This window comes from Glandiceps talaboti, chromosome 16 (assembly GCF_964340395.1).
Source record: "Glandiceps talaboti chromosome 16, keGlaTala1.1, whole genome shotgun sequence".
In the NCBI taxonomy this organism is placed as follows: Eukaryota; Metazoa; Hemichordata; class Enteropneusta; family Spengelidae; genus Glandiceps; species Glandiceps talaboti.
The window spans coordinates 1,377,957-1,400,580 of NC_135564.1; the positions used below are offsets into that span (position 1 = coordinate 1,377,957).

Genomic DNA, 22,624 nt, shown 5'->3' on the forward strand with positions numbered 1-22,624 from the left:
ATTTGGTACACAATTTCTTTGTGGGAATGGCAGAAACTGATTAGATGTTGATAAATATCTATGTCCTTTGAGATTTAATGATTTCTTTGCATACTGTATTATTGACGGTGTCTCAAGAATTTTGCTTTAAAATTTCATACAATTGGCACATACATTGATAACAACAAAGTACACATGTACTAAACAGCTTGTTGATGTAGTTTTAGTTTTAATGAAAATATGTTGCAGTACTTCATGGTTTAAAGTTGGCACATGTGACACCAATGCCTACACACCTTCAAAGTATGGGTTTCCAAAATCAATCTATGAGGGAGTTATAACATGCATGTGCGTGCGTGTCTGTCTGCCTTCAAGTTTGCTGACAGAATTCAAATATCCCTCTTGCACAAGACATTTGAGTACCCCAAAGAACACAGACACACAATCGTACACATGCAGCTTATAAATCACTGCAACTTTCTAATTCATGTTTGAATATATTTTATTGCCATATTCTGTATGGACAAAACATTATTCTGAGTAAGTCTAAAGATATCGAATATCATGAAAGAGGAACCGTTCAAATAAATGTATTGAATGGAATAGAGTCTATATAATTTCAACTGTTCACGATCAATTCTCACTGTCTACAAAACATGAATATGTCAATACTTTTGCTTAACTTGCAATCATGTGCATAGCAACAGTAGCAGTTACAGTAAAATACATACCTTATAATGCATTGAACAAAGCAAAGCAAACTTTGCAAATAATTGCATGGCAACTTTTTCGTTTTCTCTCAAACATACTGGATACAGAATAACATATATGAAAACACAAAAAAAAATGACGTAAACATAGAATTTTAGATAGATTTTATGAGATAACTATCATAATACCATTTTGTCAATTTGAAATAAATTGCACTTCAGCTGTAAAAATTCTTATAACAGAGTAGAAATCCATGATCCCATGTTGTTGTTGTTGTAATTTTCTGGAGACTCAAATCAAATGATCCCAATTTCAAATACAAATGGCATGTATAATAAAGTATATAATACAGTACTATTATTTACTATTTTAATTACATATTACTATTCCAAATATTTTTCTTCATTCAGCCAAGGAAAATATGAGTGACCTAAGGGGCTTTGTCACTACAAGTCACTCGATGAGTAGTGACAAATCCATAGGTCATGTGAAATTTCGGGCTGAATGAAGAAAAGTACTGGGAATAACATAATTATACCAGCACCAGTAATATCAAAGAAACATCCGGGAAAGTACTTACAAGTTTGAACATTTTAACTCACATTTTTAACACAGCAGAATCAGTGATGTAGACTTGCGTTGTGGTGACATAGACGCGCATTGTTGTGACATAGAACGACCAGAGTATATATTCCATATTTTTTGTTCAACTTGGCTTGTGCATGGTATAATATATTATACACTATTATTACTACTATAATACTTCTTAATGTTCATTGATTTCATCAGGTGTTTTTAATCAAAATTACCAGTTAACTATTTTCCTTATACAATCAGCGACAGGCAAGCACTTACAAGTAGAACCTGCTACAAACAGGGAAAGTAAATGAATTGGATTAATAACACTTGGCAGGTATATTGGAAGAAGGAAGACGTGTATCACATTTCATGGTTTGATAAGAACAGTTGTATGGCCTTTTTACACAATACCTCACATTCACAGATGAATTTCAATTACCCCTGGCATTTCATGTACATGTAAAGAGGCCATAAATCTATTCTTATCAAGCCATACTTGTCTCTGAACTTTCAACATGCTGGGCCAAGTGTTATAAATCCATTTCAACTGTTTACTTTCCAAGTTTGTATAAGTTTCACTTGTAAATGCTTGCATGTCATTGGATGTATTACCTCTCCCCAAATTTGCTAACAGAGTTTGTACTCTACAAGGATAATTTAAATTAATATGAAAGTACAAGAGAAGGCTACCTCATTTGCATCCCCCCCCCCCCCCCCCTAAGTTTGCTATGGTTGATGACAGCAGCACAATACTGACCATTTGCTTAAAGAGGAATGAATTCAGAGATGTACTTTTATGGAATGGAAAATATTTCAAATCTTTTTCACAGTTATACAAATATTTTGTTTTTCTCCATTAACGTCAAAGCATTACTTTGGATAAGTCAAGCACAAACACGTTACCCATTTTAAGGTAGAATGCACCTCACTGACAAAATTCCAAATTCTGCCATGTGAAAGCTTGTTCAGCATATTGTTTGCAAGGAAACCAACAATCTTTTATTTCTTCTCGAGCAGTCAGCGGCAGCCATATTGGATTTGGCAGCCATAATGGATTCTAAAATGGTGGCCATATTGGATTCTAAAATGGATGAATTTTGATATCATTTCACCTCTATTTATACAGCCTGTACATAAATTTGTTTGGGAGACCCCACATATTTTTCATTCATTTGAACTGAGAATAGTTCTCTTGATCAAAAAGTAACAGAAATTATTTAATTAACTGTAACTGTAACTGTTAAAACGAAATAACTATTATAGCACTAAGATTACAATATGTAAATTATAAATGAAAACCAATCCAGGCAGTGGCATTTTCTACATTCTTCATGTTCTCTGCAGTAGTAGATATTTCCCCTCTTTAAACATTGTACTTCGTATGTTTTGAAAAAATACAACAGAAGAATAGATTGAAAAGAAAATATACCCCAAATTATGTCACATGCAAATGTACCAGAGTAATTCATTGAAAATACTGTAACACAAATCACAATACAACTTTTATTATGTAATATGCATACATTAATAGGGTTTTCTGACTAATATAACCATATCATATTTATATAAAATGGTGTTTTAATAATTCTCTATAATTTACATGCAACAAAACAAAATGGCTACAATACTCTGAAAAGTGTAAATTTGTTGGAAGTTTGTTATTGTTGTTGTCCACTCCTGATAGTGTATCTGAAAATTATAGAGTATACAACTACTGAGGAATAATACATGGCTGCTACCACTGTAGCACAGCAGGCTAACATATAAATCATCATGAACAAAAATGCTAAGACTTATCTCTCCGATGGACATTATCAACACAGCTATGAACATTATCACTGCAGTGCAGGGTGTTATTACTATAGATAGAGGCATTATCACTGCTGCTAAAAGCATTATTACTACAGTTAAGTACATTATCACTGCAGCTCAAGGCAATGTTTTTATTGCCAAAGGTACAAGCATAATAGAGCAGGTATTTAGGAACTAAAGTGCATGTCATTAAACACATTGCAAAGGTTAAGGGCATTATTACTGCAACTCAGCATATTATCACTATAGACATTAGTATTATCACTAGTACCAAGGACATTATCACTGCAGCATGGGATATTATCACCATTGATCAGGGCATTATCACTATTACCAAGGTTATTATCACAGCACCACTGGGTACTATTAGTGCATTATCACTACATTTCAGTGCACCATCATTGCTGCCAAGGGAATTAGCATCACTGCAAAGGTATTACTACTACAGCTCAAGATATCACAGTAGGGGTATTATCATGGCACCTTTAGACATTATCACCTCAGCTCAAGGTATTTTATCATTACATTTCAAGGCACCACTATCACAGCAAAGGGTGGCTTTATGACTGCTAAGGTTGTTATCACTACAGCTCATGGTATTATCACTTCAGTTTGAGGCATTGGCACTGCAGCTCAATGAATTAACACTAGAGCTCAGGGCATTATCATTACAGTTCGAAACATTGTCACTACAGTTTGGGGAATTATCACTACAGTTCAAGGCATTATCACTACAGTTTGGAGCATTATCAGTACAGTTTGGAGCATTATCACTACAGTTCAAGGCATTTTCACTACAGTTTGGAGCATTATTGCAATAGTTCATGGCATTATCACTACAGTTTGGAGCAATATCACTACAGTTCAAGGCATTATCACTACAGTATGGAGCATTATTGCAATAGTTCACGGTATTTAATATCACTACCGTTCATGGCATTATCACTACAGTTGAGGGCATTATTGTGACAACATCATGTTCTACAGCTAATAGCATCGTGAAACAATTCAAAACCAATTGATTTGGCCAAAATAAATATGACATGTTAGATGCCTGTCATATCTTTATCATAGTTTATTACACCTAAATGTTCTTACACAAGCTGTCATTGGTCAGAATCAAATCACATGATGTTCTTTAAATAGACTATTGTCCTCACTGGCATGTGTTATTATTTAAATATAATTAAAACAAACCCTGTACTTTGAAAACATTTCTGTTGTTGGATTGAACACCAACTTTCCAATCTTGTACCAATCTAAATAAATATATATTGAGATACAATATGAAGTTTACTGAATTAGTATTGGTTCACAATTTACATGGAGTATATTTACAATCTTAACTTTCAATACATCGACAGAAAGTGAATAGAAAAAGATTAACTTACATGTAGTGTGGTCGGGAAATAGTAGTGGTGAGGGGTGGGTGGAGATAGTGGGGGAGGGGGGGGTCTATGGTGGGAAGAAGGTGACCAGATGTCTCTGGTTTATTTATGGTAGATATGAAAATACACTTATAGGCCCACAATTCAATCCCTGGTTCTTATATAATGCTATCTTGTCAGTGAAGATACTAACATTAGATTGGGTCACTCTTTTTGGCGACAACAAACAATTTCTGTATCTTTGACAGACAACTTTCTCATCCAAATATCCTTGTCTGACATGGGCCTTTAAGATAGTGAAACCTTGCATATGAAACAACTAAGCACACTCAACTTGTATCAATGGACAGGAAGTCTCATTATGGAAAGACACACAAGTTAAACCAAACATTTTAAATCAACGATATATATGTGGTCACAAAAGACACATTTTCACTCATTACATGACATCAAAGTGGCACAAGCCAAGTTTATAAATTTTTCACTTGAGTAAAAATATTTCCATGAAACACAGTAATGTAAATATTGATGTATGCTTTCAATGGCATCAAAACTATAATAATCTAGTGTTGTTATCAAAGTTGATGGCATAATAGTGTTTCCTGGATATCTCAGTGTATGTGTATAATAAGTCATTAGATTGTTTAGATATTATGCCTTAAGGTGTCGTTTCTCTGAGTGATGGTTAAGTATGCTTCAGTAAGTAGAATATTATGGTACCATTTAATTACTATGCACAAGAAAACTACCTGCAACAAACATATCATAGCCCCTTTAAACACGTATGTTTTGAAATGTGGTGGCTCATTCTCACAAACCAGAGATGTTATTTCTTCCACTACACTTCAAAGTAGGGACTGGCTCATTAAGAAAGGTATCATAAAACGGTCATGGTTTGCAAGGATGGTGGTGTCTGTGCTTTAGCCCATGCAAGGGTATGCTAATAGTGAATTAGCATATGATGTCATAGTCATACGCTAAATACTTATTTGCAAAAAATCGCGACTGTTTTTGTTTTGTGTTTTGAGATGACAAATAAAATACAAAGAGAATTCAAGAGTTTGATGTCAATTTTTTTTTTAACTTTTGAACAAAAAGATTAAATATTCTACATTGGATGTGTTCCCGTCTATAAATCACACTCACAACATTTCATGGCTAGTTCAACAATTATTTCTGAATACTGAAGTATAACTTTTCCTCAGAGCTACTGCAACAAGTTTCTTTACTGAATACATTATTATAATGAGTTTCTTATGAATAGTTTCACAAAGAAAGGTAAGCTGTCCACAATCTTGGCTAAATCAACCAATAGAGTTGCTGTGCTACAAGGTCAAAGGTCATGGGGATTCTGCACCAAATGAAGGCTTGGTGACTCAATATAACTGACAAGAGCAAAATTTAAATATAACACATTTTGTGCTGAAATTACATTTACTTTCATTGTTGACAACTTTTACATACAAAGCACCAGTAGCTGTGACAGGAACTATTTTGTTACTGGTCAATAAAGAATTATTATTTCTTTGATTTCAGTACAAAATAAAATTCAAATTCGGCAAAAAGTGACACATACACAAGAATTTTGTTCCAATTGTTTTGGTGGGAAAGTGCAAGGTACTGATCAGCTTATACACTGAAGTGATTCATCTGATGTTATTACTTCACTTGAAGCAATGGCCACCTTCACTTCAAGCTACCATCAATCATATTCTCCTCTATGTCTCATGTTTGGCATTCTACATCGACCGAATAGCTGGGTATTAATTGATGAACTATTTTTTTGATAATTTGCACATATTCCCCAAATAAAAGTCCTGTTTCAAAGTCTGAAGACTGTACTAGTTTCTACAGAGTCCACTACCATGTCTGTAAACAGCAATGTTTCTATACACTGCAACTCTGTTACTACAACCTGTGTATCTGTTACACTGTAACAAAGTGCAACTCTGTGCCAGGGATGCCGATCTAATCTGTTTCACCTTGTTATCTATACCTCACCTCTCACACTCTGGAAGGGGGGATATTTCTTCTTGTAACCAAAATTATGGAAATATTACATTTTTTGAAAACATTCTTTTGCATTGGTCCATACAGCTATACCCTGTAAGTAAGACAATATGAGATTTAAAACCATAGCACAAAATAAAGGCATTGTTCATCAACTTTGGGTCTGGACAGTAATTTCATGAGCAATTTTACACCACCTACATTGCATGTGATTGCTGTGAAACACAAATTAAAACTTGCTCCTCATACATTGTTCAGTGGACACACATTGCATCATGGGAATCAGCAAACATGTACTAGCAGCACAGTTACTGAGATAACGTGTTCACTACTTACCTTTTTGGCCATTTTGATCTGCAATATAGCATAATTTATAAAAATTTCTCGTAGATCTCTCACTTTCTGCTTCCTGAACCTTTCAATATCTTTCAATGCATGGTCTAGGAAAGATCTGTAATAAGGAGAACACAACATTCAGCAACCAATAACATTTCCATTTCTTAATAAGCAAATATCGTTGCATCAGTGCAGTAAGGTTGTATCTGCTATGCAACTGTATACGCAGATACAACCTTACTGCACTGACACAACGATATACGTACTCATCTTCTGACCACGATTCCTCCACCACTCAAATTTCATTTCTTAATGTACAAAAACATGTACTACTAGTGACTCTATTAAACAACCATTCAAATTTGCTTCTCACTGCACAAATATATGTAGCTGACAACCAATCAAATTTCGTTTTCTAATATGCAAATACATGTACTTGTCTTCCAACCAACCAATCAAATTTCACTTCTAAGAATGCAAGTATGTACTAATTTTTTGAAACCAATAAAATTTTGCTATGATAATGTAAAAATCTTATTCTGACAACCTTTCATAGTTTTTGTGCGAATGATTATTCTATAAATTTATTACTAAATTATCACAGTATATTAGCTAACTTACGTGACTTCTTCCTGTGATTTCTTTACAGTTTCTTCAGCCTCATCAACTTGTTCTTCTAATTGCTTCAATTTGGCTTCTTTACTCTCTGGTGTCTCTGTTTTAAATAATTTGGTCACGCCTTTGAAGGAAAAGCCACTTGACTGGCCAGACTGGAAGAAACACAGAAAGAAAGATTTACCATATAATCAATTTTTGCTCTGGGATACCAGCTAGGTTTTTGTGGCATGGAATCCTGAATTCGTGTGAATTGACTATTTGTTACTATGAATCTAATACTTACAACTAATTCTTCTTTCTGTTTGACTCTAGCGTTGAGATTTTCTTCATTTTTTTCTAGTTCATATTGCATTACTTCTTGTTTCCTACACACTGACCTGGGGTGATAAATAGAAAACATGTTACTTGAATTTATAGGGGGAGGGTTGATAAATAGAAAACATGTTACTTGAATTTATAGGGGGTTGATAAATAGAAAACATGTTATTTGAATTAGGATTAACTTACATCAATATGGAACACAAATAATAATTGTGATCAACACTTTTTGAGATGAGAATTGTTTTCGATTTTTACAGAATACATGTATCTTGTTCAACTTTCAATAAAACTATGAACTGTACAGCGCCACCAAGTGGTAGAAAAAGGACCAGTCAGTTTCTTCATCCTGTAGTTGGTTTTTGACTTTTGTATTGTAAAGGGGTGGCGATAACCCAATTTTGAACATGCTGAATGTTCAATGTGTTTTCAAATATGGTGGATGAACAACTCGGCACTATAGCAGTATTGTGTCTTGAATTGTATTTTGTTTTTCACATCTGTAAAGTACATCAAAAAGTGTGACACTGATCTAACAAATAACCTTTAATTGAAATGTTCAAATGTCTCATTTCTTTACTACATTTTTTACTTTTACAATATGTCGAGGTTTTTTTCTATCTCCTTCATTTTGTTTGGGTTACAAATGGCCAGTTTGGGGTTACAACCCAGAGATTGGGCCAAGTGTTCTTCATTCTTGCCCTAGTGGGTACTCTAACATCCCTAATCTTAATGTTACTTGGTTTGGGTTAAACCACTCGAGGGTACACAACATTTATGATGGGTCAAATGTTACTCAGTCTAGTTTTGAGACATTATTGGTATCAGTTCTAATTCTTTCTTACTTGAGTGCCTCAGAATAGAATAAATACTCTTTTAACTGGTCAGCATATTGTTCTTCCTCCTCTAACAGACTGTCTATACTGGCTGCATAGCTGTGTGACAATAATACAACATGCTGTTACAATTAGTTGATGATTGAGGTCAATATACTATCTGTCTCAGATGTAAGTTTTACTGCAATCCATTCACCTGTTCTTGAGGTATTTATAAGACACAGACAGACAAGCACGCACGCACGCACGCACGCATGCACGCACACACACACACACACACACACACACACACACACACACACACACACACGGTAAGTGCGCACTACATGTGATTATACATAATATGACAAAATTGTCAAAACCAAACTTCAGCAAATAATGTTTTCAAGATCATTTCTAAGAACACAAATGAGGCCTTGAGGTGACGACTTTATCAACTTACACATCCATGTAATGTCCTGCACTCTGTAAACCATCTCCCATCTTCTTCTCAATGCCACTCCATTCACTGAACACACGTCCATAGTTGCCATGGATTTTATGGAGACCATATAACCTTTCTGCTAATTTCTAAATTTAAAACAAGGAATGAATTTTATGGATACCATACAACCATCTTTTTGCTCATTTCTAATTCTAATTTCATTTCTAGAAATAATGTTCAACTCAATACCCTCATTGTACTTTTGCTGTAAATGCACTGCAATACTTGTGATATGGCTTGGGAACCTTGGCAATAATTGGGGTGGGGGTGGGGGGTCGGGTAAAACTTACTTTGATTCTCAGATCTTGTACATTTGCATTATAATTTGAGGAACTCTATATTACTAGTAAAACATTTGGCACATTCAGTTTGGTTTTACCTACTTACCATTCTTAAATACAAACACAGTCTTCAATATCTGTGAATTTCATAATATCTACATTCAACTTTTCAAAATGTGTCAACAGGTACTTTTTCCACAGACCTTCATTTGCATGGCTCTATTAAATTTAACAAACACTGGACTTTTGTCAACATTTAAGACAGAAGTAGTTTTACTTTTACTTACTACTATTTTTCAAAGTGGCCATATGGGTGAGTATTGGATACTTATTTTGGATTTTTAATTTATAAAACAATTTTATTATGGCTTACTACTTGAAAAATCAACGTGAAACAACATATGCCAAGTCCTTGTTTATAACTCAATCAATTGCAAAAAGATTTTAAAATGTGTAAAAAGTTTGTTATTTGTACGTACAATAACAAATGTTTTACACATTGTTTACCTTCTTACAATGTACAGAGTGACAAACACAGACTTAGTCTATGTTAGTTCACATTGATTTGTCAAGTAGGAAGCCATGATAAAATTGTTTTATAAATTAAAAATCCAAAATATATAGCGGATCCCCATCCATATGGCCACTTTAAACTTCACAAATCTGTACAAGTATTCTGTTATACTTACTGCTCTTATTTTCAGTAGATTAGAAATATTTGTATGTAAATCTGCTCCATAATTCCTAACTTCTTCAAATTGCCTGGTGAAACAAATTAAAACAAATTTAAACACTATTAGTTTTTTTAATCGATTGTACTTCTTATCTACTTCAAAAATATCTACATGTCTTCACTGAAATTGTCTTTCCATTTTCCCATTTTCTCTATGGAATATCTTCCTTGTTATTATCCCACTTTTCCTAGGAATGACATCTTTCAATTTTCCCATTTTCCCTATGGAATATCTTCCTTGTTATTATCCCACTTTTCCTAGGGAATGCTGTCTTTCAATTTTCCCTATGGAATATCTTCCTTGCTATTATCCCACATTTCCTAGGGAATGACTCTGAGGTCTTTCAATTTTTCAGAGGAATTCTCAAGAAATGTAGTCCATTCATTTCTTTGAATATGAAACATTATTGTCCAGTAAATAACTCATTTTTATGCCATAAAAGGTACAGAAATGAATTTATGATAAGAAATCACATTAGGGAGGTTCAATGATTTTACTTTTACATTATATGAAGTGCTAAACTCTGACTTATTTTTTAAAACGCCCTCACTGGTGATTTTGAGAGAGTACAGTACATCATCATATTACTAGTCAAATTATACCAATGATCCATTCTCTATCAGTAACATTATCAGAGGGTGCTATTAAAACACCACTATATGTACTACAATATTGGATTGTTAAACATTGAAGAGTAAGAATACTTATAATTCTCTTCTAATTCTAAATTGCAGAAAGATACTACTCCAACATCTATGATTACAGACATTGTATCCTTGCTATTTCCATCGCTGTCAATAGAGGGGGCTATTCACCAGAATTGTTCTTTACTCGCATTTAGTGTTGTAGTGTTTTCATGTCATGTGATGGATAACAGAATTCCCCATGATAAGAAGTTATTAAAACATTCTGACATAATTTCAACAGGATGTATCCCTTTCTAGTGTTACAAAGTTTGACATTTCTACCCAAGTAAAGGCAAAATGAGTCATCGTTGTACAGTTGGAAAGAAGCCAGTTTGTAAGTGAACAACTGACAAACTATGGAGTTGAGGAAGTATGGTGGTTTCCTGAGTATCCTTGTTTAGATATAAATTATCAATTGATATGTTTGTCCTTATCTAATGACAAATAGCTTACTTAATTCTTATGCCCTTTAGCTGTCAAAATGTTGACTCAGTGTTTGACATGTGCAGGATTAGCAGTATACTTACAAATCCACTAAACCATGGTTTACAATCATTATCTATTTAAAGCCCATATTAGGGATTAGGATTGAAATGTGACATTACATGTGATTTTACATAAACGCCAATTTGAAAATGTACCTCATTTGGAGATTTTTGCTATGGGCCACACTGCCTCACAGGAGTGAGCAGAATATATATGCAATAGGTGAACACTGAATATTCATGACTCCTAAGTGCTTATTACCTTCAGTGAAAATACCATGAACATTCATTGTTTATCTATTGCATATGTATTTCTGCTGACTAAGGTAGCCATCTTGGCTGTTCTCGCAAGTGTCACCACCCAGCCACTATTAGTCTGTGGGCTATCTTTGGTTTAAAATCTAGATTTCTCCTCGCCACTTCTCTTCAAATCTAGATTTCTCCTCACTACTTCTCTTCAAAGCCAAGGATAGCCTCTAGACTAGGTGTCCATGATTACCAAACTAATTTATCTTAGAAATAGTGAAGTTACTTTATTAGAATCTAGTACTTGAAGCGACTATGTATTTTAAGACTACTTATCACAATAACATTTGTATTTTATCTCAACACCCCCCCACCACCACCACCCCCCCCCCCACCACCCATTACCCCTCCCAAACCCCAATTATCCCCTTCCAAATTATACCATCTAGTTCATGGAAATGTAAGCATATTGAATTCTCAATAACGTATTCACAATCTTAAGTTGTGAAATGTGGCAGAAACATGACATATTTTGCAAGAATTTATGACAGGAAAACATGGTAAAATTTGTAAGACCAACCTAATCATGTCTTTTTCTGTTAGAATGATACTTTCAAATTTTAAACATGGCAGAAGAATGAATTATTTTACATCACATTTTAGCAGGAAGAAACGGTGACAGTTGAAATAACAACCTGTTTATTTTCTTCAATTAGAATTGCACTTTCAAATTTATAATTTGTAAAAAGTGGCAGACCTGTAAAACATTTACTACTAACTTTTGGCAAGGAAAACAACTGTAAAATTTGAAAGACCAATATTTAACCTCTTAATTTTCTTCCTCAAGAATATTTTTCAAAATTTTGGCAGGAAACAACAGTGAAAGTTGGAAATACCATTTTGTACATGTATTTACTGAGAAATATCATACCTTTTTCAAATTTCAAATTTGTAACATATTGTAGTGACTCAGAAACAATAGTGAAAATTGAAAGAACATTTTGTTCAATGTTTTCATCAGGAATGATACCTTTTTTTTAAAAGTTTTAAATTTGTAACATATTTTAGCAAGAAAACACAGTAAAAGTTGAAGAGATCGACAACCTTTTCCTTTTCTTCTTTGAGAATGATTATTGACACCTTTTTCAAATTTATAATTTGTATAAAATTTTGGCAGGAAACAGTGAAGTTGTAAGACCATTTTGTTCATTTTGTTCACTGAGAATGATACCCTTGTCAAATTTATAACGTGTACCAACTTTTGGTGGGAAAACACAATGAGGGTAGGAAGACTGACCTGTTAAGCTTCTTCAATGAGAATGATATATTTGAATAGGGTCAAAGGTTAAGCACGTACCTGTCAGGCTTCTTTAAACGGAAAGACGCATTTAAACTTTTTAACCTGGAATCACTCTGTAGATAACAAACAAACAGGAAATGTTCTGGTATTAGCTTCAGTTAGAGAAAGGAACAATTAAATGACAGCATTTCCTGACAGCTGTGCTATATGTGACAGCGAAGGACAACACAGTATACACAAATGGGCATCATCAATACTGGTTGCTCCTTGACCTCACTATTCAAGTATGACCCTTGACCTCACTATTCAAGCGAGGTCATCACACTTCACCATTCTTATTATTTTCTTGTACGTTCTCCTTACTTGTTTTTATACTCGTTCTTTCAAGTTACAACAACAGAAAATGCAAAACCTTCCCCAAAATTTATGTACATCACTAAGTCATATAATAATGATATATTTTACAACAAACACAGCTAGAATATGCAAACAAATGCTAACAAGATGTCAATGATTGATTTGTCACTTGAGAAGTCAGATTTTTCATTGATTTGGCTAGATAAGGAAACTGACAGATGTATGATCAAATCTACTATCATCTGTACTTCCTACATAATCATTTGAATTACTTCATAGAAAAATCATATTTTTCCTCTTGTACACAGTACAACACTCTTGTTTGTTTTGTTTTTTAAAAATTACGAATTTTTGTCACTTTTTTTGTATACTTTTTAATTGCTAAACCGTCTGAACTTTTTAAATTTTTTAAAGGACATTTATCACAAAATGTGGATATTGAACTGTGTTTTAACAGTTTATGATGATTGTTTTTTGTAAGGACACTATCATAAATGACATTCAGAAGCTGTGTCATAAAGATAAAGTGTGTCAAGTAACATCCTGACTTCTGTGATGACCTTTGACCTTGGTTGTCATAACTTATTGTCACCTTATACAGGATATGATTTCTTTATGTCAATGGCACAGGTCCAAAGCTTACCCTGACACATCAGTGTTCATATGACCTTCCAGGAGCATATCAACCCTGGACATAAATCAATATCTGTATGTTAAGACCAACAATTGATCAAGTACAGTGCTATAATTCACTTCACCTAACTAAACATGGTTGTCTGAGATTTACTACATACAGTGAGTGTACAGTGTTTTACAAAAGTTTTTATCTGTTTTTCCTTAACATGGAATGCTCCTCACAAATTTCCCTGAAAATCAGAGTTCTTCAATTCTTTCCAAACTTTGCCATAAGCTTGTTCCTGGTCCTTTTGAAATAATACTAAAACAAAATTTGGAGATTCACAGCATTGTTTTCAAGAAAATCATCAATATTTAAAGTGGCCATATGGATGAGAATTTGGTATTTATTTTGGATTTTTATTTGATAAAACAGCTTCACCATGTTTTTCTACTTGAAAAAATAATGTGAAATAACATATACCAAGTCCATGTTCACATCTCAATAAACTGCAAACCATTAAACAATGTGTAAAATATTTGTTATTGTACGTACAATAACAATTTAACACTTTGTGCATCTTTTTGCAATGCAATTTTTTGAAAAACATTCAACTTAATTTCTCAATTTGTTTGTATTTTGATAAGACTGTAACTGTCACCTACAAGCCATCCTGAGTGACAAGAAAGGACATTGTTTCCCAAGACAGCTAGTACAAGCCATCCTGAGTGACAAAAGACATTGCTTCCCAAGTGATACAAAAACTTGAGTGTTATTGATCGACTTTATCATCCTGAATGACCTTATGAATTTAGAATAGGAGAATCTCTCCTATACATTGAGCTGAGTAGTGTTAAGAATATAGAAACAAAAAAGAGAATGACTTCCTTGATTTGATCCAATATTCAAAGAAAGAGTGTACACTTTTTAGTCCTTGATTTTTTAAAGCTAGAATGTGCTCAAAAAGCTAAATATTTCATGCATATAATTAACTAATTGTAATAGTAAATTTTCACTCGGGAATGTATAATTCATTCTGTAATATTTTTTAATGTCAAAATGATGAGTTTATGTTATCTACATGAAATGTACGCTACATTACTATGACAACTGACCTTAACATGAATAAACCACTATTTCATACAAGCCATGCAATAATTTGTCCGGGGACTGCACATTTAAACATGTCCGTCATCATCACACACAAATAAGCACTTACATGCATTCATATCAAGTGCAAGCCAAAACTTACAGAGGAAGTAAAACTTGAAATTAATCAAGAACATTACTCATGAAACATAAACACACAAACTGATGACACATGAAAACATAAACACACAAACTGATGACACATGAAAACATAAACACACATACTGGTGACACATGAAACATAAATACACAAACTGATGACACATGAAACATAAACACACAAACTGATGACACATGAAACATAAATACACAAACTGATGACACATGAAACATAAACACACAAACTGATGACACATGAAACATAAACACACAAACTGATGACACATGAAAACATAAACACACATACTGGTGACACATGAAACATAAATACACAAACAGATAACTCCTGGGTACAACTCTACTTAATTAAACAGGATACAAAACATTCCCTTAATTACTGATCTTGCAGATATATTCTAATATTTTCATGTTTCAAATCCTTTTCATCCTAAAATAAATTCTCAATGTGGATAAATGGATTGGACATTTGGGTCAACTTTGAACTGTAAGTAAGTTCTAAATGTATACAGCAATGTAAAAGTACAATGACTTTTGAGATGGTGTTTGGACGGAAAATATGGTTTCCATAGAAAAATAAGGTTTTGATGGTAAAAACAAAGTTTTGGTCTAAAAAAATAGGGTTTTGACAGGAAAATGGGGTTTTGGCAGGAAATTATGGATTGGTTGGAAAATATGGTTCAGACAGGAAAATACATGTTTGACTATACTTACTAAAGAATACATATTGTTACTGATATTGATTACTTTGGTGAAAAAATAACGGTTTTGGCATGAAAACATAGTTTAGGAGTGAAAATATAGTTTTGGTGGGAAAATATTATTTTGGTGGGAAAAATCACAAAACTAATTTGGGTATCTTGACAACTCTGCATCAAGTGATTTTTGTTGTATTGGTTTTAACAGACTTGACAGGCGAGTCACATTTTGTACAGTTATTAACATCTCTTTTATACAAAACATTCAATTCCCTTTGTGTAAATAACAAAGCAAAATTAATTTGATTTTGATGACTCTAATAACTAATTTCTTTGATGTTTCATTTCATTTCCCTTCATATTTTGCTGAAAACCATTAATTATTTTCATCATCTAATAATTACACAATATATTATAAAGACAGAACAAGAATTCCAAAAAAAAAACTTGAAGTCAACACACAGTGTAATATACAAGAGGAATTAAACAACAAACTCAACAAATGACTGTTACTATAACAACGAGACAAGAAAATGGTTACCATAGCTACATACATCTTTGTGATGGTCCTGAAGCTGTGTAGTGCGTTTACAAAAAAAAAGAATGGAAAGCACAAATAGAAAGGTATTTGTTAACATGCTAGGTATGAATACTGCGGAATCTCACACAGACAGGTTTGAAAACTGGGGAATCTCACACAGATAGGTATGAATACAACGGAATCTCATACAGCTAGGTATGAATACAACGGAATCTCATACAGCTAGGTATGAATACTAGGGAATGTCATTCTCATACAGCTCATCAAAACACATCAACACATTGTATAATACAAGGATGATGAATGATTCTACACCATATTATCTATACCCATGATTTTCTCTTTATCATCTTTCACTAATACCCAATATTGCAAATCAGAAGTGCATTACCCTCAGTCACATATTTCCTATTGATGTTGTCAGTAAAGCTCTCACCATATGTCACTAAATCTTCTTTTCAAATCAAATACAGCCTTTTTCATGATATTGTGTCTTTCAATGAATAAGCCAGTGGTATAAGTGAAAATGACGTCAGCAAGTACATGCAGGCAATTTACCGTACAGCTAATGATGAATTAACTTTCAAATTACTGACTGACACATTGAATGTGGCTTGTTTGCAAGATATCAGAGATGGATATGGACAAAGTCAGTGGGTGTATTCAAGAGACAAACATAAACCAAACAGTTAGCTAACTTGTCCTTCGGTATGTTCAAGATACAAAGATGTCTGACTGTCTGTCTGTCTTTATGAATGTGTGTCTTTATGTCTGTCTTTATGTATGTGTGTGTGTGTGCATGCATGTATGTATGTATGTACGTACGTACGTATGTATGTATGTATGTATGTATGTATACAACCATCAAAGAAATAAGAAATATTGATTGATAAACACAAGACGAGGGTTGGTGGTAATTTCCTATGTGACATGATGCAGTGCAATATGACATGAGTACATTGGTCAAACTTAAAGCATATATATTTTTTCAATTAGCTGTATCCCTACTAGGCAAACAGAATTTGCCGTCCAGTACGTTGCTCTTGGAAAAAATATTGCTGTTTTATGGTGATTGGGAAAAAATTGTTATTGCATCCAAATCATACAGCATAGCAATAAGGGATTCTGTATGTGGTTTATTTCATAAAGCATGCGTATGTATGTTCATTTATAAGTGCACAGCCATTTCTTAAGTCATGCAGTATCAGCCAATTTCATTCAAACTTGGCACAAATATCAACAACTCCAATGAAGTCTTAATATAGAATCAAATAGAAAATGTCTTACCTTTGCTTGGAATCCTGTTTCATACACACTTTCTTTCCAATTTTCTTCTTGTTGTAGGAAGGCATGGAATAATTTATCTTGTGACAACGTTGGATGTGACGCAACTCGTAACATAAAATTCTCTAATCCTACTCGTCTTCTCTCGATAAAGTCAGGATCAAAATTATCAGCTGTTGTGAACTGTTGCCAGTGAATAATTCCCTGGTGAAACAAGATGAAGAATTTAGAGATTTTAAGTCTGTTTAGATGATAGAGGAGAAATGGGTTTGGAAAGAGTAGTTAGGATGAGAGAGGTGGGTGAAATATGGAAAGAGTAGGTAGGATAAGAGAGGTGGTGAAATATGGAAAGAGTAGGTAGGATAAGAGAGGTGGTGAAATATGGAAAGAGTAGGTAGGATAAGAGAGGTGGGTGAAATATGGAAAGAGTAGGTTGGATAAGAGAGGTGGGTGAAATATGGAAAGAGTAGGTAGGATAGAGAGGTGGGTGAAATATGGAAAGAGTAGGTAGGATATTGAAGGGGGCAAAATATGGAATAAATAGTGTGGGATTCTGATGACTAGAAATTTTAACACATATCAATGACATTACATTTGGTATTTAGATGAGAAACTAGTCCCATGAAGAAAGGGTATGGAGGGAGGGAGGGAGGAAGGAGAGCGAGAGAGAGAGAGAGAGAGAGAGAGAGAGAGAGAGAGAGAGAGAGAGAGAGAGAGAGAGAGAGAGAGAGAGAGGGGGGAGAGAGAGAGAGAGAGAGAGAGAGAGAGAGAGAGAGAGAGAGAGAGAGAGAGAGAGAGAGAGAGAGAGAGAGAGAGAGAGAGAGAGGAGAGAGAGAGAGAGAGAGAGAGAGAGAGAGAGAGAGAGAGAGAGAGAGAGAGAGAGAGAGGGGAAGGGTGGTAGCAATAGCACTGCAATTGCTGGAAACGTTACTATCCATTCAACACACAAATTCAATGTATACCCATTTATTTGGTAGCGATGGCATAATTGCTCAAAATGTTACTATCAATTCAAAATACAATGTACATACCCGTTTCTCTGGTAGCGGTGGCACCACAATCGCTGGAAATGTAACTACAAGGTAATTTCTAAGTAATTCAAATTCACTGTATCTTCTCCATAGTGATGTCGGTGCATCAACAATACCTTTATTACCAGTATCTTTAATTCTGTGAATGACAAACAGAATATGTTCAACCATTCTTGAGTAGCTGAGATTTAGTAATCTTTGAATGACAATATTATAATAATTCTTTCACCTGAAGAAAAATAGCTGATTTCAATGTCTATTTATGTATGCTTCAATGTTGAAGACAAAAATATCATTACATTTGTATATGCCGATATGCAAAATACTGCATAATTAGTTTGTAAATTACTGATGTTGTGCAAATTAGTCATCATCATTGCAATCTATCCTAGGAAGAACACTGATCAGAAGTTCTTGTTGGATGGCCCAATATATAATTACACTTGTAATAAAATTATTTCTGACCAAAAAAAAATGTTGTTTTGGACACTTTTATAATCACTGTACTGAATGAGAAGTTTCAACAACAAAACTTCCAGTCTATAATTAGTCATAGTGGATGTATTCTTTCTCATGTTATCAGGAACTAAAAACCTAATTTTGTTCCCCATGATGATAACTTACCTAGTTTCTACTAAATATACAGTATATGTGTCTTTGATTCCAACGGACGATATTGTACTTCTTTTTTCAGGTTCTGACACACAGATTTCCACAGAATTTAACAAAGATGCCTACAAGACAAATCAGCAGAGTTCAGTCGTATGGCAATGGGAGGGGGAAGAACCACACACACAGTTATATGGCAATGGGGGGAGGAAGAACCACACACACACAGCCTTTTGGCAATGGGGGAGGGGAATACATGTATACACAGATTTCCACAGCATTTAACAATTATGCCTGAAAGAAAAATCAGAAGAGTTCAATCATATCGCAATGGGGAAGGAGGGAACTACACCCACAGTTATCTGGCAATGGGGAAGGAGGGAACTACACCCACAGTTATCTGTCAATGGGGAGGGAGGGAACTACACCCACAGTTATCTGGCAATGGGGAAGGGGGGAACTCTACCTACAGTTATCTGGCAATGGAGAAGAGGGGAACTACACCCACAGTTATCTGGCAATGGGGTGATGGGGGGGGGGGGGGCAAACCAGTTCAAAACAGTTAGTTTTAATGTAGTCATAATGGTAATGGAGGGGGGGGGCTAAATGCAGTTATATGGTTTAATCATTGTACAATGTAAATCTGCACAATTGCTTTTGGGATTGAAAATGTGATGATTTCTCTGTATACTTGATAACTAGAAAAAAAAACCAATCTGGCTCATTATTAAAGGAATGGATTACTTAATGTTTTATAAATGTAAACATATATGTGTAAGGCCATGACTAAATTATTAAGTATTACACATCATTACAGTTCAAATTACACATTAAACCAATGACATACAGTACTAGTAAACACAGATTCACTTGCTGACGGCTGAAAATTATACCATGAACTACCATGAACCACATCCATGTATAGGATAGCTGAAATATTACATCATGAACCACAAATTCTCTGATATTTTAATACACTATTACTTATATTTTATATTTTGATATATTTTGCTGGAATCATGGTAGCTGAAAATTTACATCAACAACCACTAACTTTCTGTGATGTGTAAACATACAGTACATGCATTCCTCATGGTAATCATGCAGGCATGATGATTCAAGACTCTGGCTCAGAAATTGGGTTCTGTTTTCACTCCATTATAATCCTCTTTCTACCAGGACGAGGAGGGGGGGGGGGGTATACATGTATCTTTGCACACAGTGACACAAACATATAAGTTGGGAAAACAGGATTTTAGTCTACATTCTATTCTACATTAAACACATATAATGAGAATGGATTCCAGGCCTAAGGCAAAGTAAGAATGTCACACATAGATTAGTTTCGTTAAAATCACTCAAATGTACTGAAAGTTTGCTGCAGGGAGAATTTCTTCTCTGCTAAATTAAAATACACTGTATATAGTCTAAACTAGTAATACTTAACCTGGGTACAGTACAAGTACTAAGTAGTTACAACAGCTAGGATATAAACCATGATCATTTGGCTTCAGGCCATGAAAATAACAAAGAAAACTTTGTAATAGTACATTCCATGTGTAATTTCCTACGTCATAATTTCTATTTGGACAAATTGTAAAAGATATAACTAGAATCGGCCTGATTTTAGAATTGGTTTTTTCCTGTCATGTTTAATACAAGGATACAAGACTTAACACATACGATAATAGCTTTAGAATTAAACAGCAGGAACAGGTACAAGATTACATGATGTTGATACTCAGTCTGACATACACACTAGTTTTACAAATTAGTTGTATTTAAACTACATGTACATGGCACTGAATCTCATGGCTACACTACCTCTTGTCTAATATCAACTTGTGCTAATACCAGTAGCAAATTAATCTGTTTATTTATCAAACCCCAATGGCTGTAAAAAACAGTTTGTACAAATTTACATATTAATTAATATTAGCCCATTAATTAGGTAAATCATGTCAATGTTTGTATAACTCCTGTATTCATCTGAGTAACAAGTGTTCATTTACATAATGACTTCATTTACACAATCACATATTTTCCAAACATTATATTTTGTGAAGAAAATACGAGTTTTGCCAATTTCTGACATTATTACTTCAAATATGGATCATATTTCATGTCAGATAAAAAACATATAAATAGGGAACTTGCAATCCAGACTGAGCATGCTCAGATGCAAAGGACTATGGGATTATCTGTGGTTATCGTAATACCTAATCTGGAGCTACAGATAAGATTAACCTCCCAAAATTGTCAGGGTAAATATGAATTGATCATTCATGGTTGCAAACAATGTAACAGTGTTATATACAATACCAATTCATTTGTATTTATTATTACATTTCCCATGATGCAACATTCAACATGGCAGGTTTGCAAGTTCCCTATTGTTTAAACCTTGACATTTGCCCTACTAGAACTTAGAAGAGTCTGTAAATTTTTTATTTGCAAATAGACACCGAGAGACTACAGTGTGTGCATTATTGAAACTAATGCATTTATTAATGTACAAAGTGGTGACAAAATACATGTTACAGTTAACAACTACAGTACACGTTTTCATGATTTTTATCAATCCATGGATTAACTGAAAAATTTTGCCTTTGATAAAAATATTCTGTTTATAATATATAATTTGTAACTTTCAATGTTCATTGTTCTTATATTATTCAATGTTATGGGAGATTAACCATAGACTGACAGAGATAATTTTTGTATTTTTGTTTATGAAAATTTCAGCGATTGAATTAAAAGCAAAATCTGGGGTGAACACAAAATGTTGCATAATTGTGTCCAAAGGAGTTTCTGTGAAAAAACCCCACAACTGGACATCCTTGTCAGTGCCAAACTGATTGATTCAACATACATAATTCATAAATGGATGAGTAATAGAATTGACATAATTACATATGACAATTCACCACTCTAATCTATCTAATCATTTGTTAAAAAATTTCAGACTCTGCTAGTATATCCAGTTGTAGTTTCTTAAACACTGTTTCTCAATTTTGCACCTGAGATTTGTTTTCTTTCAAAGACTTATTTAAAAGATCACTGAAATCTCTCATTTCTATCGAAATACTGAATTCTGTAGTCATCTAAAAATCTGTTTTCATTTGAAATTTTATTGAAAGGATCACTGAAAACCCTCATACCAATCTACATACTGATACACCAAAATAATAAAAGAACACACTTTGCCAGTCTAGGTAGACTACTTCTACTGTAGAACTTTGATCTTCTAATCTATTACTCAGACAGTATTTATACAATCACACAGCAAAGTCACAATGTCCCAGTTTGAGATTGTCTTAATACCCACACCCAGGGGTTACAAAGAGTGTTTCATTCTGGAACTACTGGGACATACAAAATATAATTAGTCATAAATATATAAATACACAACATTTCTG

At 33.9% G+C, this 22,624-nt stretch overlaps 1 protein-coding gene across 3 annotated transcripts in view; it reads right to left on the reverse strand.

Moving 5' to 3' along the window:
• Positions 1-473: 473 nt before the first annotated feature.
• Positions 474-22,624, reverse strand: part of LOC144447029 (sorting nexin-4-like) — a 28,797-nt gene continuing 6,646 nt past the window's right edge. For 2 of the 3 annotated variants that reach the window (XM_078136898.1, XM_078136896.1), the window contains 12 exons: positions 19,221-19,330; positions 18,597-18,735; positions 17,569-17,769; positions 16,295-16,315; positions 12,861-12,916; positions 10,042-10,114; positions 9,030-9,157; positions 8,597-8,686; positions 7,717-7,810; positions 7,437-7,585; positions 6,816-6,930; positions 474-6,573 (listed from right to left, as the gene is read on the reverse strand). In XM_078136898.1, the coding sequence (XP_077993024.1) occupies positions 6,526-6,573; positions 6,816-6,930; positions 7,437-7,585; positions 7,717-7,810; positions 8,597-8,686; positions 9,030-9,157; positions 10,042-10,114; positions 12,861-12,916; positions 16,295-16,315; positions 17,569-17,769; positions 18,597-18,735; positions 19,221-19,330 (1,224 nt within the window). In that variant the 3' untranslated portion in view covers positions 474-6,525. The remainder of the gene's footprint in view (positions 6,574-6,815; positions 6,931-7,436; positions 7,586-7,716; positions 7,811-8,596; positions 8,687-9,029; positions 9,158-10,041; positions 10,115-12,860; positions 12,917-16,294; positions 16,316-17,568; positions 17,770-18,596; positions 18,736-19,220; positions 19,331-22,624) is intronic. The other variant, XM_078136897.1, reaches the window with a different exon arrangement.